The 26,653-nt window shown below is 41.8% G+C and overlaps 1 protein-coding gene across 1 annotated transcript in view; it reads left to right on the top strand.

Annotated features, from left to right (window-relative positions):
• The window catches only part of PKHD1 (PKHD1 ciliary IPT domain containing fibrocystin/polyductin), a 433,351-nt gene that overhangs the window by 130,737 nt on the left and 275,961 nt on the right, over positions 1–26,653 (top strand). Inside the window, exons 35-36 of the mRNA XM_007451921.1 lie at positions 4,986–5,142; positions 26,448–26,653. The exon at positions 26,448–26,653 is cut by the window's right edge and continues 4 nt beyond it. Coding sequence (XP_007451983.1) covers positions 4,986–5,142; positions 26,448–26,653 — 363 coding nt within the window. The remainder of the gene's footprint in view (positions 1–4,985; positions 5,143–26,447) is intronic.

Here is a 26,653-nt window from a genome sequence, read left to right as displayed (position 1 = left end):
TGCTGCGTATTTCTCTGTCTTTTCATTTTGCTTAACTTACTGTGTTTGGGGTCTCCTTTTCACAGGCTGCAGGTTCATAGTTCCCATTGTTTTTGCTGTCTGCCTCTAGTGGGTAAGGTTAGTTCAGTGGATTGTGTAGGTGTCCTGGTGGATGGGACTGGTGCCTGTGTTCTGGTGGATGAGCCTGGATCTTGTCTTTCTGGTGGGAAGGACTGCTTCTGGTGGTGTGTTTTGGGGTGTCTGTGAACTTAGTATGATTTTAGGCAGCCTCTGTGCTAATGGGTAGCGTTGTGTTCTTGTCTTGCTAGTTGTTTGGCATGGGGTGTCCAGCACTGGAGCTTGCTGGTTGTTGAGTTGAGCAGGGCCTTAGCGTTGAGTTGGAGATCTCTGGGAGTGCTCTCGCTGACTGATATTACATGGGGCCGGGAGGTCTTTGGTGGACCAATGTCCTGAACTCAGCTCTCCCTCCTTAGAGTCCCAGGCCTGACACCTGACTGGAGCACCAAGACCCTGTTAGCCACACAGCTCAGAAGAAAAGGGAGAAAAAAAAGAAAGAAAGAAAAATAAAATAAATAAAGTTATTAAAATAAAAAATTTAAAAATATATATTAAAATAAAAAAGTAATAAAAAAATAAAAATAAAAAAAGAGAGCAACCAAACCAATAAACAAATCCACCAGTGATAACAAGCACTAAAAACTAAGCTAAGATAAACATATAAATCAGAATCTAGTCAGTTGCAGGCAGCAAACCCCATGTCTACAGTTGCTCTCAAAGTCCACCGCCTCAAGTTTGGGATGATTCGTTGTCTATTCAGGTATCCCACAGATGCAGGTACATCAAGTTGATTGTGGAGCTTTAATCCACTGATCCTGAGGTTTCTGGGAGAGATTTCCCTTTCTCTTCTTTGTTCACACAACTTCTGGTGTTCAGCTTTGGATTTGGCTCTGCCTCTGTGTGTAGGTCGCCCTCTGGCATCTGTTCTTCACCCAGATAGGAGGGGGTTAAAGGAGCGGGTGATTAGGGGGCTCTGCCTCACTCAGGCCGGGGGCAGGGAGGGGTGCAGAATACGGGGTGAGCCTGTGGTGGCAGAGGCCAGCGTGATGTTGCAACAGCCTGAGGTGCACCGTGTGTTCTCCCGGGGAAGTTGTCCCTGGATCACGGGATCCTGGCAGTGGCGGGCTGCACAGGCTCCCAGGAGGGGAGGTGTGGATAGAGACCTGTGCTTGCACACAGGCTTCTTGTTGGTGGCAGCCGCAGCTTTAGTGTCTCATGCCCGTCTCTGGTGTCCACGCTGATAGCCATGGCTCCTGCCCATCTCTGGAGCCCATTTAGGTGGTGCTCTGAATCTCCTCTCCTCACGCACCTAGAAACAGTGGTCTCTTGCCTCTTAGGCAGTTTCAGTCTTTTTCCTGGAATCCCTCCCATTTAGCTTTGGTGCACTAGCCCCCTTCAGGCTGTGTTCATGCAGCCAACCCCAGTCCTCTCCCCGGGATCTGACCTCTGAAGCTTGAGCCTCAGCTCCCAGCCCCCACCTGCCCCAGAGGGTGAGCAGACAAGCCTCTCGGGCTGGTGAGTGCTGGTCGGCCCTGACCCTCTGTGCGGGAATCTCTCCGCTTTGACCCCCGCACCCCTGTGGCTGCGCTGTCCTCCGCGGCTCTGAAGCTCCCCCCACCACCCCCTGTTTCCACTAGTGAAGGGGCTCCCTAGTATGTGGAAATCTTTCCTCCTTCACACATCCCTCCCAGAGGTGCAGGTCCCATCCATTTCTTTTTTTTCTTTTTTTCTTTTTTTTTTTTTTGGGGGTCCGCAGGCCTCTCACTGTTCTGGCCTCTCCCATTGCGGTGCACGGGCTCTGGACGCGCAGGCTCAGCGGCCATGGCTCACGGGCCCAGCCGCTCCGCGGCATGTGGGATCTTCCCGGACCGGGGCACGAACCCGTGTCCCCTGCATCGGCAGGCGGACTCTCAACCGCTGCGCCACCAGGGAAGCCCCCCCATCCATATTCTTTTGTCTCTGTTTTTTCTTTTTTCTTTTGCCCTACCCAGGTGCATGGGGAGTTTCTTGACTTTTGGGAAGTCTGAGGTCTTCTGCCAGCATTCTGTGGGAGTTGTTCCACACATAGATGTATTTTTGTTGTATTTGTGGGAAGGAAGGTGATCTCCATGTCTTACTCCTCTGCCATCTTGAAGGTCCTGAGTATAGCAATTTTCAAAGGCTTTTCGGCCAGGCCAAGATGATAGAACACAGGGAAGGAAGCCAATGATACACACGGCTGCTTCTGAGCCAGAGAGAAAGTCTTTAAATTTCCCTCAGAGCTAAGATGATAGGTATCAGTGCTAACCTTGAGGTGTGAAAGGTTCTCAAGTTAATTATGGGAAGACATCATGGAATGGTCCTCCTCTGACTTCCTTTTACCTAATCAACGTCTAGTTGTTCCAGATCTTCCCATTGTGAGGGTCATGAGCCCAGGTTTTTTGTGTAGTTCTGTAGCTGGGCTTGGATCTGAACACGAGGCTCATGTCTCAGAAAAAGTCAAGCTGCTGAAGCTGCTGAATTCTTCACTCCTCCTCATGGCTCAACCACACACCCTTGCTGGCCTTCCCTGAGCTTCAGGGCCTGGTGTGAAGGGAGCCTCCCAGTTCCTTTTTTGGATATATCTCCCTCTTCTCTAGCCCTTGCCTTGAATTGGTCCTCAAAATTTGATGCAGAAGTGCCACTGAGGAGATGATTAAAATGACAGATCCCTGGTTCCACCTACTGAAAGTTTTTTTAAAAAATTGAAGTATAGTTGATTTACTATGTTGTGTTAGTTTCAAGTGTACAGCAAAGTAATTTGGATATATATATATATATATATATAATTTAAATAATAACTTTCTTTAGAGAACAGAATCAAAAAACAGATCTATAATGTAACAGGTGGTTAAAAAAAATTTATATATATATATATATATATATATATATATATATATATATATATATATATATATATATATTCTTTTTCAGATCCTTTTCCATTACAGGTTTTTATAAGATACTGAATATAGTTCCCTGTGCTATATAGTAGGTCCTTGTTGTTTATTTGTTTTATGTATAGCAGTGTGTATTTGTTAATTCCAATCTCCTAATTGATCCCTCCCCCTGAGCTTTTGGTTCCATCCTGGTGGCATTGAGAGAATCTGCACCTTAAACAGCTCTAGGCTGAGAAACCCTGTCTGAAACATCATCTTTAAAATAAAGGGATAGGAGTTCTTTCCGTCTCTGACCTTCTGGAAATCCAGGCTTTTTCACATGTCTTGTCTTAGTGACTCAGGGCTGACTTACAGATAATCTGGTTCACCTTCTCTGGAGTTGTCTTCACCATCTTTTCGTCTTGTCCATCTTCTCACCACTTTATTCCACTCCAGTTTGGCCCCCCTTTTTCTTTGTGGATTCTGCAGCAGTGAATTAAAGGATTATAGGAAGGTAGAATGTCTAGTCGTATGAGGAGCCCTTTCTGTAATTTTACCTCCCCATGCCTAGCTTTGGTGTGAAATAGGTGGAGAGGTAAACTTCTCTCCCACTTTTTGAGTGTTTGGATAGTCATCCTGTGGTCACGGTTCATACAGCTTACAATGATGCTTGGGTACCACACGTTCTTTTTTTCCTGTGGTGCTGGGACTGCTTATCACTGTGCCTGATGCCTTTCCACCTCTTAAATTGGGATGAGTCACTGACTTATTTCTCCTTTGTAGATGCAGAAAATGAAAAGATCCTGCATTTCCTTATCCTCAAGTCTTGTTGGTGATTGGGTTCAGTATACAACTCAGGACTAGTGAGCTGGGGCTCAGTACACCTGGATAATCTACTGACTTCTGGCAACACATTTGTCCATTTTCTCTCTCAGAAATACTCCAGGGCACTGTTCTCTGTGGAGGTGCAGTTATTGGTATTATAAACATGCCTCCCCTTCTTCATGATCTTCTCCCATCTGCCTCAGACATCTCACAAGAGGACTTTCTAGGCAGTTGTTTTATAGGAACTGGGGCTTCGCATTAGGTTGGAATCTGTGTGGGAAGAACTGTTGGGAGAGAGGCATACCCATGTCATCTGTATGACCTTGAGCTAATCACCTTGTCCAAGAGGATTTCATTACATTTATCAGAATTACAGTTCCATAGCTGCACAGGACATTTAAACCTGTTCTCTGCCTCTTGCATGAGCCAGATACTGCTTTCTGTGATTTTCACATGCTTGGTTTGAAAACCACGTGAGTTCAGTGTGACTGTAAATTAACAGGAAGCCAAAAGCTCTGAGAGGGAGACTGCGGGAGGTCAAGGGTGCTTCCTCCTCTAGGCACCTCACAGTTCCGCTCCTGGCACCTCCCTCAGAGGTTCTGGGTTGTTATCTGAAGTCAGCTGGCATTTTTCCTGTGCACAAACTGCCAGCATGGATACACCAAACACAGAGGGAAAGACATCAGTAATATCAAAAGAGGCAGGGTGGGAGGATGGATCTGAACACGTGGAGAGAGGAATGTTCCTATAAGACAGGGACACTTGGCAGTAGAGCCAGTGAAAAGTGGTACCAGTTATGTAAAGCAAAATGCCACCCATCAAGCAGAATGCTTTAATTCTCTCTATTCCTGGCTATTTATGACTTTTTGTCCAAGACTCAATACACATCTGTAAAAATAAAAAATGGAATCGACCCCATCTGTTAGGTAGAAGGCGGCCTGTGCTTGGGCAAAAAGGTAAGAAAGTATTACCAGCATATCGCTGGAGAATTCCAGAGGCTGAACACAGAAGAACTTTGAGTACGACTTTGCCCCTTCCATATTTTCCCTTGAGTTAGTTGTACGAGGGTGACTAATTTTATGGAGATGTTTAAAATTATATTTAAATTAATTTGAGTTTAAGGAGTTTCTGTTCTGATGGATCACCCAGACTATCCTGCTTGAAAACAAAACAAAACAAAACAAAATAACAAAACCTGTTTTCCAGGGCAACTTTCCCTTTCAGTTCTGCCGGAGGTGGTCCAGGGCTCACAGCTGGTTTCCCGAGCGACTGCCACAAGAGGGCGACAACGTCACGGTAGAGAAAGGCCAGCTGCTCCTGTTGGACACCAACACCAGCATCCTCAACTTCCTGCACGTGAAAGGTTTGTGGAGTTTGGAGATGGGGGTGGCATTATTATATATGATTTTATCATTTTAGGGGCAGAAGGAAGGGGAACTTTTTGGATAAGTTCCAGCACTTGGTTGACAATTTATTCTCGGGCCAAATTGAGATTTCCCTATGAAAGGAAGAAGTGGTCAGAAGTTTCAAAATGAGAGCCCTTTCTTTTGACTCTTAAAAGCACAGAGCTTGATTATTTTAATTCTTCAAATGCAAGAGGGTGATCAGTGTTCTCCAGGAATATGCTTCTTTATTCAAGTCCTTTGTATTCATGCTTGTCCCTGGCAGCACTCACAATATAGCAGAAGGCCCTGAAATCAGTTAATGCTGCTGCCTTTGAAATTCCCTGCCAAGAAAGCAATGCCTTCCTGCTTTTACCCTGTTGTGGTTTTGACTTCCTTGTCCCGTGGAAAGTCATATAAATAGGCTTCCTTATTGCAAAACCGGCCACATAGCTCTAGGGTCTGGGAATTGGGGAGAGACTGAGAATTCAAATTTTAACTCCTCCCCCTCATTACCAAGTGACTAAGTCAGTTTTTTCTACCTCCTCATGAGTTTGTTTCCTTACCTGTTAAATGAGACTAAAAATCATTGCCTCCTTCAGTGGCAGATAATAAGGAATGGTTATCAAAGGGACTCTTGTTCACTGGCAAGTGTGATTAGTTACGGAGATCTATAAAACTGCACTAAAACACCATTCTGTACTATAAATATATTTAACATTTACAGGAGCATTTGTTCTTGTTAAAGTAAGCTTGTGGCTATATGAGGGAGAATATAATATTTTGCAGAGGATAAACTGATGGAGTGTTACTACGCATCTCTTACAGGTGGACTTATTAGGAATTTTACATTCTTTATTTTGCAAGCTTATTTTTTTTCCCCTCTGGTAGCAAGGAGAAGATTTCAGGCAAATCAATTAATTAGTACCCTTTAGGAAAAAGGCCTGTGAGCTTGAGCTCCTAACCTGTCTTTTTGGTGGTGGTTGTGTGTGTGTGTAGCCAGTGGCTATGGGAAGTACTGACTTATTGACAGCTAGCAGCTACCTAAGGACTGGCAATGACAAAGGAAAATTACAGACTTCCAGTCTCAGCTCAGAGAAAAGATGCTCTTTACAGGACTTTAACCAGGATTCTCGCCACAGGAGTCAAATCCTGTTGGAGGATGGGATGCCCTTCAGGAGCTCAAGGGTCTTTGCCTGATATTGATACAATTCGGGAGAAGTTTTGCAGCTAAAAGTCCTCAAACTCAGCCCATCTGAGTCTCTGGATATCCTAGTAGTTCCAGGTAAATGTTCCAGCAAGGAATGGTGTTTGTCGATAGGGCCAGAGACTGAAGATGGAGAAGAGGCATCAGAGGAGAAGAGAGGGCAAGGGAAGGGCAGAGGTATGTGGATACCTGTCTTCCACTCTTGGAGATTTCGAGATCCTAGTAACCCAGATACTTGCCCCAAGCTGTCATCTTTCCGTGGTGGTTATTCCTAAATGTTCCTGTTCAGGCAATACTTCACTCTCATTATTTAGAATAAGTGACTAGGTTTAGAAGGGCTAACCCTCATCCCATGGAGAGGGAAAGTCTGTTGTGTGAAGCATCCCCCCCATTGGTAGGATCGTCAGGATAAGTGGTGGACACCCGTTTCTGTACAAACAGGAGTTGTTGGTAGGGAGCAGGGTTGCCTAGAGTGAAAGGAAGATTTTAATCACAGAGATATGGGTCATAGGTTCTAGAAAGCATGAGAACTGGGAAAGGGCACAGATGAAATTTGGTTCAACAGATGACTTGTGAATGCTTATTAAGTGGCCCAGGAGCTCTGTGTGAGACACAAGAAGTGAGGAATAATGCTTAACATGAATAATGTGCATTACTACTAAAGAAAAAGTAATTAGGGAGCAAATATAAAAGAGTAAAATGTCTAGTTCTAAAACACGTGATATTGGAGGTAAGGCAGAATGTAGACAGAAGTAATCCAAGTGTCCAGGACGTAAGATTAGAGTTGGATAGTGGAGAGGAGGTGAAGAGCATGTACTTTGTACCTGAGACAAGTTTTGATCGTGTAGACATCAATATACACACAGATTCAATGTGGGAGGAATTTCCCCATCTCACTTAATAGCCAGTGGCTCAGGCCAAAAATCTTGGTGGCACCCTAGATATCTTTCTTCTTCTTATATTCCATGACCAATCCATCAGTGAATCTTACTGGCTGAATCTTCAGCATGTGTCCCATTAGTACCAACCTAGTCCTATTCAACCTAACTTTTGGCTGGGACCATTTCAAACAACTTCTTAACTGGTTCCCATGTTTCTAATTTTTTTGTCTTCTTTAGTAGCAGAACCCCAGTTTTGTTTTGTTTTGTTTTGTTTTTTGTGGTACGTGAGCCTCTCACTGTTGTGGCCTCTCCCGTCGTGGAGCACAGGCTCTGGACGCACAGGCTCAGCGGCCATGGCTCACGGGCCTAGCCGCTCTGCGGCATGTGGGATCTTCCCGGACTGGGGCATGAACCCGCATCCCCTGCATCAGCAGGCGGACTCTCAACCACTGTGCCACCAGGGAAGCCCAAGAACCCCAGTGTTTATTTGGGGCAGCAGTGTACCCAGCTAAAATGCTATATTTCCTCATCTCCTTTGTAGGTAGACATAGCCTGTGGCTAAGAGCTGGCCAGTGATATGTAAGGGGAAGAGTGGTGCAGGACATCTAGGACATTTCTTAAAGTAGAGCTGGCTTAGTAGGAGGCATGCCCTATTTGTCCCTCTTTCTTTCTCCTCCCTGCTTCCTGGAATGTAAATGTGATAGCTACATTTTCAACTGCCATCTTGGACCATGAGTTGACTTGCTAAGAATGGGAAAATAGGGAATTCCCTGGAGGTCCAGTGGTTAAGAATCTATGATTCCACTGCAAGGGCATGGGAACTAAGAGCCGACATCCCCCTTGGTGTGGCCAAAAAACAGTATGAGGAAACAGAAGAATGGAAGAAACCCGGGACTCTGACGTCATACTAGCATGGCACCTGGGGCTGCCCACCTCTGAAGTACTTTTTGTGATAGAAAAATATGCCTTCATGTGTTTAAGTCATTGGTATTTGACTTTTGTGCTATATGCTAAAATAAGCCCCAATAGTTTATTGTCCACACCCTTTAAAATATGTCAGATCTTATTACTTCTTTCCTCAACCACCCCTACCCCAATGGCTTCTCATCTCTCTAGGAATAAGGTTCACACCATTATTAAACTTCTGATCCCTTCGTTGACCTTGCCTTCCTCATTCACTCCGCTCCAGCTCTTCTGTGAATATACCAGTGACACACCTGCCTCACGGCCTTTGCACATAATGCCCTTTGCCTGGAATATTCTTCCTCCAGATATTCATGTGTCTAGCTCACTTATTTCATTCTCTCTTTGAGAAAATGTCAACTTATTAGAGAGGACTTGCCATCTTTTCTAAAATTATAGCAATCCTATTACTCCATTTATTTTGCTTTACTTTTCTTCATATCATTTATCACTACATGAGATACTATAATTTACTTGTTTATTTACAGTTCATTTCCTCTGCTAGAATAAGCTCAAAAAGGCAAAGAACTTCCATCAATTATTTACTGCTGTCTCTTCAGTGTCTAGGACCGTGCCTGACTCATGATGTGGGCTCAAAGTACATGTGTTGATTTTTGAATGGGTGGACAAGTAAAATGGTGCAGAATTCAGATCCCAGATGAAATTTAAGAAGTATAATTTTGAAGTTCTTCCTCTCTTAAATATCACTTTTCTCAACTAATTTGCTTTTACTGTCCTTAGTTGTGCTCACTGATATCTATCCATATACGTATGTACACACATAAATACATAAATTTACATATATTCACATACATACACATGTATACACATCTATACATCTACATAAAAAAGTATATCTTTATGAGTTAGAAATATAAAATCCATTGCTAAGTTATTTTTTGTTTGTTTGTTTCTAAAAGACATACAAAGAAGGCTTTCACTGGGGAAGAACCCCAGCTCTCAACTATCTGGTTGATATGGTGTAGCTCTCAACCCCTGATGTCTTCTCTTGGTCTATAATAGGTGTAAAAATACTTGAAGGACAATAAAAATCTATTCAAATATAAGATTGAATTGTTATCATCATCAATAACAGCAATTCACTCTCTGAGTATCTGTTACTGTCTGTCTTTTTCATACCCATTCATGGTATCAGAAAAATAGCTGTGTGAAATTTTCTTTATTTTTTGATACCATCTATGGGATGAAACAAGGCATGAAAAATTTCAAGCCAAAAAATAATTTATTCAAAAGATTTTAACGGGCTTCCCTGGTGGCGCAGTGGTTGAGAGTCCGCCTAAAGATGCGGGGGACGCGGGGTTCGTGCCCCGGTCCGGGAGGATCCCGCATGCGGCGGAGCGGCTGGGCCCGTGAGCCATGGCCGCTGAGCCTGCGCGTCCGGAGCCTGTGCTCCGCAACGGGAGAGGCCACAGTGACGAGAGGCCTGTGTACCGCAAAAACAAAACAAAACAAAAAAGAAAGATTTTAACGAACAAGTTATAAAGTATTATAGTGGAAGTAATTTCTCAGCCATTTCCACAGTATTATGAAGAAAATAATACTCCACATGAAGTATGAACACAGTTTGAAGGGATTAGTGCTAAAGAGAAGTGAAACTAGATCACCTAGGAACTACATTTGGAACTACTTTATGACGATATTGCATCCTCCATATTTCTTCCATTCATGGAAACCACAATCCCAATATATAGAGGGACCAGGCTCCTCCATCCGGAAAACCAACAGTTCTCCATATGGCCCTTGAGAGTTCTGAACTCTCTGTGCCTTCCTTATGTTTATAAAATAGAACACACTTTTTTTTCTTACAAGTAAAACTTATAGTAGAAAGGAGGATTATAAATTTCTTTGAGGCAATTGAGAAATGGCACCCAAAGACTAAGTTTTCACCGTTATTTATGCTGCTGTATGTACTGATCCCTGAACTTTTTGGAAAAAATGGCACATTGTTTTGTGACCCTGATAAGAGCTTCAGCTATATCTCTTATGATTTCATCTTAATTAGCAAAAGGCCTAGAACTTTTGTCTACTTACCATTTCTATTTCTTCCCTCCATTCCTTCTTCTCTTCTTTTTTTTTTTTAATTATTTTTTAGGAGGTACTGTTAAACACAAAAGAGAATTAACCCTATCAATTAATACTAATGAGTTGGGATGGAAATAAGCATATTGCCTTGATTTAGTTAATTATATTATTCATTCTTTTATGTTAAGATGCCCAACGGCCATAGGCATCGCTGGATTTATTATTTTATTCCAGGTAATTATGATGAGCCATAATAACAGAGACGGAACGTTACCCTCTTGTGTACACTATTATGGATTCTGGGCAAGGATCTTGGGCTTGTGGTCTGTAGCTGGGGAAGCATCCATATTTTCTGAATGAAGCAGTGACTCTCTGTCCTGGTGGTCAAGCAGCTTGATGTGAAGTGGTCTAGAGCTGATGACTAATAAAGGGTCAATTAGGGGAGGATGAACTCTAGAAACCCTTCTTCCCTTGGCGTTGGGCTTTCAAGAGGAAGACATTTTGTAGTTTCTTATTACTCACAGTGCCTTCATTTTACAAGGCTTCAGCAGAAACTTGTGCTGTTTAATAGTGCACTGGCTTCCTTTCATGTGATTTTCTATTTCTTGGTCTACTGGTGTATACCAAAGCAGTTAAATGCTTGGCAGGCTTTTGAGCCAGAAAGAACTGAGTCTGAATCTGGGCTCTGCTTCCTTTGTGACCTTGGGCAAGTTGCACAGCCTTTGTAAGCCTCAAGTTTCTCCTCTTTAGAGTAAGGCCTGTTTTAGTAATAGCAGCAGGGACAGCAATTACTAACATTTACTGTTTGCTATTGTGTAGCCATACTACAGTGTATCACCCAACGCTTATGGATGTTATGGGTACTAAATGAAAGAATGTTTCTAAAGCCCTTAGTACAGGGTCTGGCCCAGCACAAGCATTCAGTTCATGTTAGTTGTTGTTTCTTTTGGATTGAAGGGAATAACAGAAGAGATGGCTGCATGTCAGGCCTAAGTTGCAATTTTATTTACAGCTAGTGGCTGCTTCTGTATACAAAGCAAACTGGATTACTCAAAGAATTAGCTGGGCAATAAAGACCTCAGATGGCTTCTGCCTCTGTTATCTTCAGAATGCATACTGAAGTGTTTTTCTACGGCAAGAGAGGGAAGGATACAGAGGTGGAAGTAGCAGAGTTATCCACGAGGTTGCCTCCATTCTCCTTGGTATTTTGACTTTGTGGAAGTGTGTTTTTCTGCTGCAGTTGGAAATGTGGTCTCGTTTTCTTCAAACTCTTTCTTTTAGTTCACAGTTCTGAGGACACTCAGATCTTTTTAGTCTATTATACTGGTGCTTTCTATAGTCTAGCAATGCATATTCTTGGTTTATTGAGATGAGCCATCTTTTCTTGACCAACTACTGGGTTCACTGTAGAGTTTCTTTTTAAAAAATTTAAAAAAAATTTTATTGTAGTATAAATGACATATTATATAAATTTCAGGTGTACAACATACTGATTTGGTATTTGTATATATTGCAAAATAATCACCACAATAGTCACCATAGATTATTTTTTCTTTGTGTTGGGAACTTGCAAGATCCACTCTCTTAGCTACTTTCAAATATACAATACAGTATTATTAACTGTAGTCACCATGCTGTATATCACATCTCCAGGACATGTTCATTTTATAACTAGAAGTGTGTACCTTTTGACCCCCTTCACCCATTTCGCCTACCCCTCATCCACCCACGTCAGGCAACCACCAATCTGGTCTCAATATCTGTGAGCTAGATTTGTCTGTTTTTTGTTTGTTTCTTTGTTTTGTTTTGTTCTTTTCTTCATCTTCCACATATAAGTGAGATCAAATGGTATTTATCTTTTTCTGACTTATTTCACTTAGCCTTATGCCCTCAAGTTTCATCCCTGTTGTTGCAATGGAAAGATTTCATTCTGTTTTATCACTAAACAATATTCCACTGTGTGTGTGTGTGTGTGTGTGTGTGTGTATGCACACACACACACATATATATACACCACATTTTAATTATCTACTCATTAGGTTGTTTCCATGCCTTGGCTATTGTAAGTAATACTACAATGAACATAGGGGTGCATATATCTTTTTGAAATAGTGTTTTTGTTTTCTTCAGATAAATACCCAGAAGTGGAATTGCTGGATCATGTGGTAGTTCTATTTTTAGTTTTTTGAGGAACTTCTATAGTCTTTTCCACGGTGGCTGTGCCAACTTAGATTCCCTCCAACAGTGTAGGAGAGTTCCCTTTTTTCCCACATCCTCGCCAGCTCTTGTTATTTGTTGTCTTTTTGATAATAGCCTCTCTAACAGGTGTGATGTGATACCTCATTGTGGTTTTGATTCACATTTCCCTGATTATTAGTGATGCTGAATATTTTTTCATGTGCCTGTTGGCCATCTGTGTGTCTCCTACAGTTTCTTCATCTTAGTCAAGGGTTTGAGGATTTCGGAGTGAGGTATTAAGTGCTGTATCCAGCACAGCCTTTTTATCCCAGGGTTTGTACACTTGGTTCCTTCTAATTAGAACCAAACTGACCTCAGTTTCAGTAGGTGCATGCTTCAGATAATGCTTTACAATGCAGTGATCTGGGAATGCTGTGAAACAGGGCTTTCTGGGACATCCTGTGTGGTCTCTCTGTGCATCAGGACCCTGGGAGTTACGGGGCAGGTTACCCCGTGTCTGCAGTTTTAAGACTTCACTGAGAGCAGCTTGGATGTAAAGGAAATCCATCTGAAGGCATTGGATACAAATGAAATACCTGTTAATATTTTTTTCTTCCTCTCCTAACTATAGAATGTCTTGGTCAACATGGGAGGGTTTTGTGAACTGATAAAATTTGTTTCAAATGGGTAAGTTTAAAACAACTTATGTGCAAGTTGGCTGCAAAAGGAGATTGAGTGAATTGACTCTTCTTCCAGCTGAAAGCCATTCAAGGCAGGAAATGGGATGATTATGTACAGACAAGGTGACAAGGTTGTCTGATTGGGGCTGGGTCAGCAAACAGGGGGCCTGAGTTCAAGTATGAGGCACCCATGGACTTTCCTGTGGCTTTGGATAAGGATCTGGGCCTCAAATCAGTGCACAAAATGGAAATGGTGTGACTTCCTCCCTTTACAGGAGGAGAGTGGCTTGTATAAATGTCTGCTGGCTGTTAATGTTGTTCATCTGTAGCCCTGGGAGGGAAGTGTGCTGAAGGAATTGGTAAACTTCCTTCCCATAGTTTCAAGCATGGTGCTGAGAAGGGCCTGGGCTGTGCAGTGATCTTAAGTGGAAGCCAGACGGAGAAGTCAGCACCAGAAAACATTTACCTGAGTTTTGTGAAATCCACCCTGAACTCCCTTAATTTTGTGCATCTCTAGGTGTCAGTCTTTTCTTGGTGACAAGTTGGTGTTACTTATTTTATGAGTGGGGACCTTGCTTATATCCAAAGCTAAGTAGATCATTGATAGAATTTTTCATAGGCTAGGAACTTTAATATCATTCATATACAAATCATATAACTTTTATATCAATTGCTTTTATGTTAATTCTTTACAAATTTAATATTAGGGTGTGTTTTTTCTGCCCTTTACCTTTTGGCAATGTGCAATCTAGGCAAGTAAGCTGAAGAAAGCAGGAGCCAGGTCTGTTTTTGCTCACCTTTGTATTGCCAGGATCATCATATTTCCAGACACATAGTAGGTACTTAAATAATTGTTGAATGACTGAATTTCTGACCGGAAGAGGCAGATTAATGTTGGTTGTGAATTTCTCTGTAATCAGAGTCCTTCCTGGTATCCTCAAATGTTAGTGGATTAGTCCAGACAGTGACCAATTTCATTTACTATTTGTGTATCAGGAGATCAGAGACAAAGGCTTTTTAATGTGGGGGGACACTTGGCTCTGAAACCCCTTATTTTTCCCAGTCAGACAATGACTTACAATATTTACCTCCAGAGAACAGTCCCAGACATACTTGATTAGCCTTAAATGAAAGATAAGCCACTGCTATGAGAAAGGACTTGCTTTCAGTAGATGGGCAGACAGACAGATAGATAGATATTAAACAATTTACAGTTTATGTCTTGACAACTTGGATGTTGTAACATGAAAAATGCTATTGAAAGGGACCAGTCCTTTCCTACCACAGAAGCTACAATATTTTCAGTAACAAAAGATAAATATTTCAAACATCCTTCCTTAAAACCCTTCTGGGACTTTCTGTTAGCCTTTAACATCAAGTCTAAACACCATGATATGGCTTACAATGTCCTTCAGGACTTGGTCTCTCCTTACCTCTCTACCTCATTTGTTGATTAATGATTCTCACATCCTGTTTATCCAGACTGGGAGTGAAGTTAGAAATCTGGGATGCTTATGTATCTGGGATTCTTGTGCAGAGTGAAATATACTGAAGATAGCTTTTCATTATTACCATTTCCCATGTACTGTAATATTCCTGGGGGTCAAGTAAAGGTAGGATGTACTCTCATTTTTTAAATAAGTGCTAGGAACGACTATTATTGTTCATTTCTAAAATTGTTATGTTGTAGCTGAATCATGGTTACAATACTCAGAGAATAATTATATTTGGAACCTTTTAAATAACAGATTGCTCAGAGAAATGTATCAGGTTGCAGGGCTGGTAAAAAAATGTGATTGGATCAATGCTAATTGACCTTTGATACAGAGAAAGAAGGAGATTATTTGAATCAGTGAGTAACTTGGTAGTTACGGAGATTTTTACCTGCCTGAAGAAGACAGTTTCTTCCCCGCTGTTTTCTCCTTTCTTTCTGAGGCCTTAAGTGACTTTCTAAGAATCCATGGAACAGCTGAGGGGCTTTAGAACTTAAATATCAGAAACTTTGTTGGTAAAAGGAAGTTTTGGTTTTCTCGAGGTAGAAAGGAAATCAAGGTTTAGTTAAGTAGTAATTGACAACAGTAGCTGTAATAAAAGGCATTTATTTACATCTCAGTGTTTTAAATTCCTTTAAATGTTTCTCTTCCACAAATATGTTTATACTTTGTAATTAGCATAGAGTTAATTCATTGATAAGGTGAACTTCATGAGTTTTATGTTTTATAGAAAAAGTAAAAGGCTGAGTCATCACCATTATCTTCTTTCTTGGTTATCTGTAAAGTTGGCCAGTTCACTAAAACCAGGGTATTTCTATTCACCTGGAGCAATTAAACTTCACTGCGACCTTCTGAAAGTGTATTTTTTAACATTTTTATTATGGCACCTAGCAGAAGGGCTTGGAAATAACAGCAAATGTTAGTTGAATGACAAAGTGAATTAATCTGCAATTCCAGCTTTGTATTTTTCAACCTGTTTTAGACTATGGACTATGGACATCTAGAACAAGCTTCATTTACCTAGAGCAGTGGTTCTCAAAGTGTGCTCCCTGATCAGTAGCAAGAGCATCGCCTGGGAGCTTGCTAGAAATGCACATTTTGGGGCCCCATAGCAAATGTACTATGAGGGGGCAAGGTCCACCAATCTGTGTTTTAAGACCTCTGGGTGATTCTGATGGACGCAAGTTTGAGAACTACTAGCCTAAAACAATAGAGGGAACCATATAGGATTGTCAGGACTGGAAGCCAATTAAGCTGGCCCAGCTACTCTTTTTTTTTTTTTTTTTTTTTTTAACATCTTTTTGGGAGTATAATGGCTTTACAATGGTGTGTTAGTTTCTGCTTTATAACAAAGTGAATCAGTTATACATATGTTCCCATATCTCTTCCCTCTTGCATCTCCCTCCTTCCCACCCTCCCTATCCCACCCCTCTAGGTGGTCACAAAGCACTGCTGATCTCCCGGTGCTATGCAGCTGCTTCCCACTAGCTATCTGTTTTACATTTGGTAGTGTATATATGTCCATGCCACTCTCTCACTTTGTCACAGCTTACCTTCCCCCCTCCCCATATCCTCAAGTCCATGCTCTAGTAGGTCTGTGTCTTTATTCCCATCTTACCCCTGGGTTCTTCATGACCTTCTTTTTTTTCTTAGATTCCATATATATGTGTTAGCATACGGTATTTGTTTTTCTCTTTCTGACTTCCTTCACTCTGTATGACAGACTCTAGGTCCATCCACCTCATTACAAATAGCTCAATTTCATTTCTTTTTATTGCTGAGTAATATCCCATTGTATATATGTGCCACCATCTTCTTTATCCATTCATCTGTTGATGGACACTTAGGTCGCTTCCATGTCCTGGCTATTGTAAATAGAGCTGCAATGAGCATTTTGTTTCATGACTCTTTTTGAATTATGGTTTCCTCAGTGTATATGCCCAGTAGTGGGATTGCTGGGTTGTATGGTAGTTCTATTTTTAGTTTTTTAAGGAACCTCCATACTGTTCTCAATAGTGGCTGTATCAATTTACATTCCCACCAACAGTGTAAGAGTGTTCCCTTTTCTCCACACCCTCTCCAGCATTTATTGTTTCTAGATTTTTTGATGATGGCCATTCTGACTGGTGTGAGATGATATCTCATTGTAGTTTTGATTTGCATTTCTCTAATGATTAATGATGTTGAGCATTCTTTCATGTGTTTGTTGGCAATCTGTATATCTTTTTTTGTGTGTGTGTGGTACGCGGGCCTCTCACTGTTGTGGCCTCTCCCGTTGCGGAACACAGGCTCCGGACGTGCAGGCTCAGCGGCCATGGCTCATGGTCGCAGCTGCTCCGCAGCATGTGGGATCTTCCCGGACTGGGGCACGAACCCGTATCCCCTGCATTGGCAGGCGGACTCGCAACCACTGTGCCACCAGGGAAGCCCTCTGTATATCTTCTTTGGAGAAATGTCTGTTTTGGTCTTCTGCCCATTTTTGGATTGGGATGTTTGTTTTTTTGTTATTGAGCTGCATGAGCTGCTTGTAAATTTTGGAGATTAATCCTTTGTCAGTTGCTTCATTTGCAAATATTTTCTCCCATTCTGAGGGTTGTCTTTTCGTCTTGTTCATGGTTTCCTTTGCTGTGCAAAAGATTTTAGGTTTCATTAGCTCCCATTTGTTTATTTTTGTTTTTATTTCCATTTCTCTAGGAGGTGGGTCAAAAAGGATCTTGCTGTGATTTATGTCATAGAGTGTTCTGCCTATGTTTTCCTCTAAGGTTTGATAGTGTCTGGCCTTACATTTAGGTCTTTAATCCATTTTGAGCTTATTTTTGTGTATGGTGTTGGGGAGTGTTCTAATTTCATACTTTTACATGTACCTCTCCAGTTTTCCCAGCACCACTTATTGAAGAGGCTGTCTTTTCTCCACTGTATATTCTTGCCTCCTTTATCAAAGATAAGGTGACCATATGTGTGTGGGTTTATCTCTGGGCTTTCTATCCTGTTCCATTGATCTATCTTTCTGTTTTTGTGCCAGTACCATACTGTCTTGATTACTGTAGCTTTGTAGTATAGTCTGAAGTCAGGGAGCCTGATTCCTCCAGCTCCATTTTTCGTTCTCAAGATTACTTTGGCTATTTGGGGTCTTATGTGTTTCCATACAAATTGTGAAATTTTTTGTTCTAGTTCTGTGAAAAATGCCAGTGGTAGTTTGATAGGGATTGCATTGAATCTGTAGATTGCTTTGGGTAGTAGAGTCATTTTCACAATGTTGATTCTTCCAATCCAAGAACATGGTATATCTCTCCATCTATTTGTATCATCTTTAATTTCTTTCATCAGTGTCTTATAATTTTCTGCATACAGGTCTTTTGTCTCCTTAGGTAGGTTTATTCCTAGATATTTTATTCTTTTTGTTGCAATGGTAAATGGGAGTGTTTTCTTGATTTCACTTTCAGATTTTTCATCATTAGTATATAGGAATGCCAGAGATTTCTGTGCATTAATTTTGTATCCTGCTACTTTACCAAATTCATTGATTAGCTCTAGTAGTTTTCTGGTAGCATCTTTAGGATTCTCTATGTATAGTATCATGTCATCTGCAAACAGTGACAGCTTTACTTCTTCTTTTCCGATTTGGATTCCTTTTATTTCCTTTTCTTCTCTGATTGCTGTGGCTAAAACTTCCAAAACTATGTTGAATAAGAGTGGTGAGAGTGGGCAACCTTGTCTTGTTCCTGACCTTAGTGGAAATGCTTTCAGTTTTTCGCCATTGAGGATGATGTTGGCTGTGGGCTTGTCATATATGGCCTTTATTATGTTGAGGAAAGTTCCCTCTGTGCCTACTTTCTGCAGGGTTTTTATCATAAATGGGTGTTGAATTTTGTCGAAAGCTTTCTCTGCATCTATTGAGATGATCGTATAATTTTTCTCCTTCAATTTGTTAATACGGTGTATCACGTTGATTAATTTGCGTATATTGAAGAATCCTTGCACTTGATCATAGTATATGATCCTTTTAATGTGCTGTTGGATTCTGTTTGCTAGTATTTTGTTGAGGATTTTTGCCTCTATGTTCATCAGTGATATTGGCCTGTAGTTTTCTTTCTTTGTGACATCTTTGTCTGGTTTTGGTATCAGGGTGATGGTGGCCTCGTAGAATGAGTTTGGGAGTGTTCCTCCCTCTGCTATATTTTGCAAGAGTTTGAGAAGGATAGGTGTTAGCTCTTCTCTAAATGTTTGATAGAATTCGCCTGTGAAGCTATCTGGCGCTGGGATTTTGTTTGTTGGAAGATTTTTAATCACAGTTTCAATTTCAGTGCTTGTGATTGGTCTGTTCATGTTTTCTGTTTCTTCCTGGTTCACTCTCGGCACATTGTGCATTTCTAAGAATTTGTCCATTTCTTCCAGGTTGTCCATTTTATTGGCATAGAGTTGCTTGTAGTAATCTCTCACGATCCTTTGTATTTCTGCAGTGTCAGCTGTTACTTCTCCTTTTTCATTTCTAATTCTATTGATTTGAGTCTTCTCCCTTATTTTCTTGATGCGTCTGGCTAATGGTTTATCAATTTTGTTTATCTTCTCAAAGAACCAGCTTTTAGTTTTATTGATCTTTGCTATCATTTCCTTCATTTCTTTTTCATTTATTTCTGATCTGATTTTTATGATTTCTTTCCTTCTGCTAACTTTGGGGTTTTTTTGGTTCTTCTTTCTCTAATTGCTTTAGGTGCAAGGTTAGGTTGTTTATTTGAGATGTTTCCTGTTTCTTAAGGTAGGATTGTATTGCTATAAACTTCGCTCGTAACACTGCTTTTGCTGCATCCCATAGGTTTTGGGTCTTCGTGTCTCCATTGTCATTTGTTTCTAGGTATTTTTTGATTTCCTCTTTGAGTTCTTCAGTGATGACTTCATTATTAAGTAGTGTATTGTTTAGCCTCCATGTGTTTGTATTTTTTACAGCTCTTTTCCTGTAATTGATATCGTTTCATATCATTGTGGTCGGAAAAGATACTTGATACGATTTCAATTTTCTTAAATTTACCAAGGCTAGATTTGTGACTCAAGATATGATCTGTCCTGGAGAATGTTCCATGAGCACTTGAGAAGAAAGTGTATTCTGTTGTTTTTGGATGGAATGTCCTATAAATATCAATTAAGTCCATCTTGTTTAATGTATCATTTAAAGCTTGTGTTTCCTTATTTATTTTCCTTATTTTCCTTATTTATTTTCATTTTGGATGATCTGTCCATTGGTGACAGTGGGGTGTTAAAGTCCCCACTATGATTGTGTTACTGTCGATTTCCTCTTTTGTGGCTGTTAGTATTTGCCTTATGCATTGAGGTGCTCCTAAGTTGGGTGCATAAATATTTAGAATTGTTATATCTTCTTCTTGCAAACACTTTCTGATTCATATTTTCTTTTTTTAATCAGGCAGAGACTTTACAATTAAAATACCATTAAAGTGATTCTGGCAAGTATTGCAATAAGCAATACTTTAATTAAAGGAAGAACAGGGGGATGCATAAGCAGCATCGGCTAAAGGGGAGAATTTCATCTGATATCTGTTTTAATTGAAATGAAAATAGAGTTGAGTAAAGCGGCAGTAGCCTGTGCGTGTGTGACTCACTCCTAGGTTGCTAGGCTGAGGTGTTCTGTGCTTGATTAATTAGTAGCCAGCCAGAAAGTCCATTGCCTTTGCCCCCAATCCTTAAAGCCTGATTTATGCCTCACCTCCCCCATGAATATGTGAGGGCCCAGGCATTTATTTCCGGAGCTGCTAGTGGATAAGATTATGGAGTGTGCACTGAGCTCTTGGGGGATCTCATTTGCCAGCCAAATTGATTTTCCGCCTCTCTGGCCGGGGACAAGCCCACCTCAAAGGCTTCCAGGCTCTGCTCCAGTGGATCAGGCAAAAGCCTAATCCGGATCTGACCAACAAAGGAAGCTCTGTGCATCCCCATCAGAACGCAGGCTCCGGGCTGTGGCTGCCTTCCCTGAATGCTAGCCTTCTCTTCCTCACCTTCTCCTGACACCCACCTCCACAGCAACATGGTGCTGTAGGGTACAGTAGGGTGTAGCATGGCGCCCCAACTCTGTGCAGTCACTGAGTCTGCCCTTCTTATCCAGGCAGAGCAGGACCCGTGCATCCTGAATGGATGATCATCTCTAATTCTCCAGGGAAAGGGAATTCCACAGGCTCCCCCTGGGGAATTACTGGAAGGGTAACAAAATACAGGATGCTAAACTTTTTAAGGAATTATTCAGAGTTGACACAAAAAGCTGAATGGGGGCTCAGCCACATAGATAAGTAAATTGGATAACTTACATCTGAAAATTTAGGTAGTTCAAGCTTTGAATAAAGGAAGGATCTAGTTTGGTGATGCAGATTGATTTAATGAATTGGAGGTCATCAGATCTCTCCCTGCATCTTGCCTTTGTTCATCTCTTGCTTTCCGTCTGCTTAAAATGGAAGTCACTCCCCCGGAGTTCATTTCATCACCTGGCATGTACGTCCTAACCAAGTACACTCTTGCTCTGCACCCTTTTCCCCCAGATCCTCCTCAAAATGACACTAAGTATTTGCCATCATCATCTACCAGTTTCCCCAGTTCTTAAAGCTCTTCCAGGAACCCACCCCAACCTTCTGATTCTTCTCCTAATTCACCTGTTTCTTTGACTCACATGCAAAAATCTTTCTACTTCCTCTCCTGAGTCTAGTCTTTAAATACTATTTGGCAGTCTTGTCTCTCTTCTGTTCTCACTCTACGTGTCCACCTAGGGAGACCTCATTCACTTCTGTAACTTCAACTTCTATTTATTCCACATGTATTTAGTGACCACTTTCCCTGCTCCCTGTATGCCTGGCACTGTTCTAGGCACAGGGGCTGGAGCTCTGAATGAAATAGACCACAATTCTTGCTCTCATGGAGTTTATTTCCATAAGGAAAGCAATCAAGTCAGCAAGTGGTATTTTTTGTTAGATTTTCTGAGCAGCATGGAGAAAAATGCAGCAGGGAAGGTGGACAGGGAGCTGGGTTGTGGTTTGGTGGTGGTTGGGGGGACTTGCACACAGTGAGGGTAAAGACTGTGAGTCAGGGGACCAAGAGGGTCACGGGGGCAGAGGATTGTGAGCTGGGGCTAGTAGAGGGAGAGGGGGCCAGAAAGGGCCAGAGCTGCAGGCTTTGGTGGGCTTTGACACTGTGTGTGGTGGGAACCGTTGGAGAATTTCCAGCAGAGAGGTGATGTGATAAAGTTTACATTAAAAAAATCACAGTGACTGTTGTTTTAAGAGTAGACCCTGGGGTAGGGGCAGGGGCAGAAGAAAAGAGCTGAGTTAAGAGGCTTTTAGAGTTACCTGGGGATGAGATGAGGGTGACTTAGACCCCAGTGATAGGAGTGGAGGTGGTAAGAAGGGGTTGGATCACAGGGATATTTTGAAGGAAGAGTGAAGGACTGTGGGGCAAGACGAGGAGCTCACTTTTTGGACGTGCTAAGATGAGAAACCTTTGAGACATCCAGGTGGAGATGTCAGGTAGCAGTTGGGGCGATGAGCCTTGAGCTGAGGGCGGAGGTGGGCCTTAGGGATGTAAATCTGGGAGTTATCAGTGATGAGCATATGATGGGGTTTAAAACTTTAAGACAAGGTGAGAAAAAAAGTGATCAAGGGACTGAGTCTTGTGACATTCCAAGTGTCAGTGGTTGGGACAAGCAGGAGGAATCAGGGAGAGGTCAGGAGGGAAGGCTCAGGAGGTGGGAGGGCATCTGGGAGGGCACAGTGCTCGGTGGGCGAGGGGAAGGAGTATCAAGAAAGGAGTGAACAAGTATGTTAGATGCTGCTGGCTGCTCAGGAAAGGTGAGCACTGAGCATCCCGCCTTGGATTCAGCAATGTGGTTGTCACTTGTGACCTCAACAGGACCAGTTTTGGTGGAGTGGCCAGGAAAAGGCACAGCTGGGGAGGGTTCCAAAGAGACTAGAGGGAAAAAACTGGGATAGAAGGTATACCCAGTTCTTTTGAGGAGTATTCTTGTAAGGTAAAATACTTTTCTGTAAGGGGGAAAATAGCTAGAACTGTGTATTTGTTTTTCTTTAAAACACACACACACATACAACAGAATCATTTTGTGGTTATTACAGAGGATGGCTAATTGTAGGGTTAGCCCAAAGCAGGTTTTGATGTACTTTGCAAACATTAGCTAGCTGCTAAAAGTCTCTTTTACTTCCCTTTAAAAGAAATAAAAAGAGATGTTTAATGGGAAGAAGTGATTACATGTAAAAAGTTGTGTTCATTTATTTATTTTGGAGGGGAAGTAACAATAATGATGGTTGATTGATTTTTATAAAATTACCCAAGGTCACTCATGGGACATACTCAGCTTTCATGAACAATCATAACAAGCAATGTAAGGGTCACAGCCAAAGGCTGATTTCAGCCCTGCTCTTTATTTCAGCTTTCAGAAATGGGGTTGAGCTCTATAAAGTGGAGAAATAAAGTCCTCCCACTGCCCTCCCATACTCAAATAACTATCCTTTAAAGCAGCCTGCTGTATATTTGACTTAAGCTAATAAAGTGTGAGGATGAAAACACTTGGGGCCTTGGCACAGAGACGGATTAAATATAAACTTTCCATTCTTTCACACCAAGAAACTTTTACCTTGGTTATCACGTATCAACCAAAATTAGCTGAATTCCGCATTAAGCTCTCTTCCTTTATTTACCTAGATTTCTTATACGTACCTGCCACTGATAAAGTAAGGAGGAAAGGCTTTTTAGCAGGGAAGAGCGATTATTGCATTAATTAATTAGTCCTATTTATAGTACTCTTGACAACACAAGTCATTCATGTTTTGGGGCTGAGCTTTTCTCCCTTCATTAGCGTCATAATTAGTTCCTGTCAGTAAATGACATTTTCATATTTCTACCAGTTTGCTTCAGTGTATTTAATATTTTGCTTGATGGTATAAGGGACAAAACCCAGGTTATAAAAGTACCCACTAATCCTTGTAGTCTGCCTCAAATCCTTTTCGGAATGAGGCAAGGTATATCTACATTAACAAAATTAAAATAAACCACATATAAACAAGCCATAGGCAAAGTTACTTAGGTTAACATGTGTTTTTCCTTAAAAGTAACTATGATAAGTAATGAAATTAATGAAATACTTAATGGAAATTAATTTCCTAATTAATGAAAAAGCTACTTGGGAGGGTTTGCAAAGTGGAGAGACCGTGAGTGCCTCTGTCAGGTGGTCCAGTTCTAATGCTCGCTCTGCCTCCCCCAGCTCACTGTCTGCTCTGAAATACGGAGCGTGACATCGACCTCCTGGGCCTGTTTGGAAGGTCATTTCAAACAACATAGCTAAAAGTACTGGCATATGGTCGGTGCTTAATACATGTCAGCTCCCTTGCTTTCCCCATAACCTTGTTTGAATTCCTGACTGTGCAGGTAATCCCTTCCTCAAGTGGTATTCAAAGTTCCCTGCAGGGTAGGTGGTGGTGAGAGAACATGAGGTCCCTGTCTCCATCAGTGTCAAATGCACACTCACTCGACTGCATCTTTGCAGATGCAGATGCCAAATGTTCTAGAGCTGGGAGGTGCCTCAGCGAACAAACAGTTCTGTTCTGCACGTCGCCAAGGGGCAAACAGACCATCTCTCAGCAGTGAGTGGGACAGATTTGGAAACTGAGTAGTCCAAGGCCCAGCAATTTTGTGAGACTTAGGGTCATTCAGAGGTCAGTAGCAGAGGGGACAGGAACCTGATCCAATATCCTGTCTCCATCACTGGTTCATCTCGGTTCAGATTCAGATTTCCTGACTGTTCATAATGGTGGGACCCATTGCCCAACCCATGGTCCACCAGTTGAAGATAATTAGTTGAGGCATGGCTGTGAGTGAAAAAGTTCTAGTGAACTCAAGAAGGTGGCCTGTACCACAGGTCACATTTCTTCCCTCTTGTTCACAGCAGGATGCATGATATGATTGCATTTCTAATGATTATTCTTGTCATCATGATGACAATGGAAGGGAAAATTAAGGTCAGAATTGCCAGTAGGCCCTTTGGAAGTCTGGTGAGCAGTGTGGTGCCACTCAAGCATCAAGCCTCTAGGTCACCAAAGGAGAGTTGCTTCTTGGGTAAATTACCTTAGACTGTGATCTCTACGCCATATTCAAAAAGGGACGTCAGGACAACGGAAGGTGAGGTGTTGGAAGGAGGTGGTCTAGTAGGGCTATTACACTACTGCATTAAGTGTCTACTAGGTCAGACCCAGGACCAGGGATCTACAAGCATCATTTCAAGAAATCATACCACAGATCTCTGAGGGAAGAGTTCTAGTCATGGACAATTTATAGATGGTGAAACTGGATACCCACGGGGGTGTGTTGTTCTAAAATGTGGCTGAAGGGAAAGAACACTTTAAGAGGTTGAATCCAAGTAAACACTCTGTGACTGTTATTGATGGTGTGTGGCTCGGGCTTTAGGATCAAAGATAAAGGAGCCAAGGAAAGCTGAAGAGAATGTTGGAACAGAAGGTCAGGGGAGGAGTGGCCTCCATCTGTATTGATCACTATCTCTGTACTAAGATGGAGATAACAGAAACGACTAAAAGCGTCTTGGCCTTTTTCTTTGCTCCCTCTCATTCCTCCAGCACGTGTTTAAGTACAAAACAACAATCCAGCTCCAGGATTTGGTACCTTGGATTCAGGACTCCATTTAGCAGATGGAGTCTCTGCTCTTCACTGGCGCTCACCATGACCCTCCTTCTTCCTGTGGAATCTGCCTTTTCAGCCACTTCTGCCACTTGCCTCCCCCGCATTCTGGGCTTACCTTTAGCTCATTGAGACAATGTGTGGACTTACTGATTCAATGTCATAACAGTATCCTTTCTGAGAAAATGGGAGTGAGTATGTGTGTGTTTGTGTGTGTGTGTGTCTATAAGGAAATTCAGATACTTAAAACAGATACTCTAAAAGGATATAACCATTTATTCATTTACTCAGCAATTATATATTGAGTGCCAACCTTCTCCCAGTCACTGTTCTAGACACTGGGAATGTAGAAGGGGACGAGGCAGATAAGTGCTCTCGTGAAGCATGCATTCCTGGGGGGCGGGAGGGCAGAGAGTAAACATGTAAATATATGGTATGTCTGATGCTAAGTGTTATGAAGGAAAATATATGTGGGTAAGGGGCCAAGGCATGCTATTTTCTCCAGCCTGGGGAGGGAGATTTGCTTGCTCCAGGTTTCCTTTTGAAGCCTGGGTACATGACTCAGTTGATGGTAGGTTAAGACACCATGTTTGACAGTCCTACTCAACTCTATTCAGTGGAGCAGAACAGTTCCTTGTGGAAATCAGTGTCTATTGTCCAAAGAAAAGGATAATGGATGTTGGTCAGCTAAAGTGCTAAAAATTTCATAGTGCCTCCTAATTACACTTCCTTTTACTGTAATTCTTATAATTTTGGCATATTTTCTTCTATTCCTATTTCCTATTTACTGTTGCCCAGTTTTTTTAAACTTAATTTTCTAAGCTGCTGTTGCATGGTAAAAACGGTGACCTCGTTTCTTATTTAACCAGTCCTAAATTTCTAGGCATTTAGGTTACTGTCATTAAAAATACTATAAATAAAGCTGCTGTGAATTGTGATAGCTATCCTAAGCTAGATTAGTAATAGAGTGCTTCTGCTTCTGGGTGTCTGATCCACTCAACTGTGCTTCTAAAAGAGGAGGCAAGATAAAATGAGTCTAAATTTCAGCAGAAGTACATAAGCGAAGAGGATTTCCTCAGACGTTGGAACTGTCAAAAGGAAGTGAGCCTCCTTCTCCCAGAGACCAACTGTCTTCTCTTTGGCTATTAGGAGGAAAGCTGATTTTCCTGGACCCAGGACCCATCGAGCTCAGAGCACACTCCATCCTTGTTTCTGATGGTGGAGAGCTCAGGATCGGATCCGAGGACAAGCCCTTCCAAGGCAAAGCTCAGATCAAACTCTACGGGAGTTCCCACTCTACCCCCTTCTTTCCGTATGGAGTCAAGTTCCTGGCTGTGAGGAATGGAACTCTTTCC

Source organism: Lipotes vexillifer, unplaced genomic scaffold (genome assembly GCF_000442215.2).
Source record: "Lipotes vexillifer unplaced genomic scaffold, Lipotes_vexillifer_v1.1 scaffold147, whole genome shotgun sequence".
Taxonomy (NCBI): domain Eukaryota; kingdom Metazoa; phylum Chordata; class Mammalia; order Artiodactyla; family Lipotidae; genus Lipotes; species Lipotes vexillifer.
Note: the sequence above shows the minus strand (reverse complement) of the source record. Positions and strands in the feature narration are given on the sequence as shown.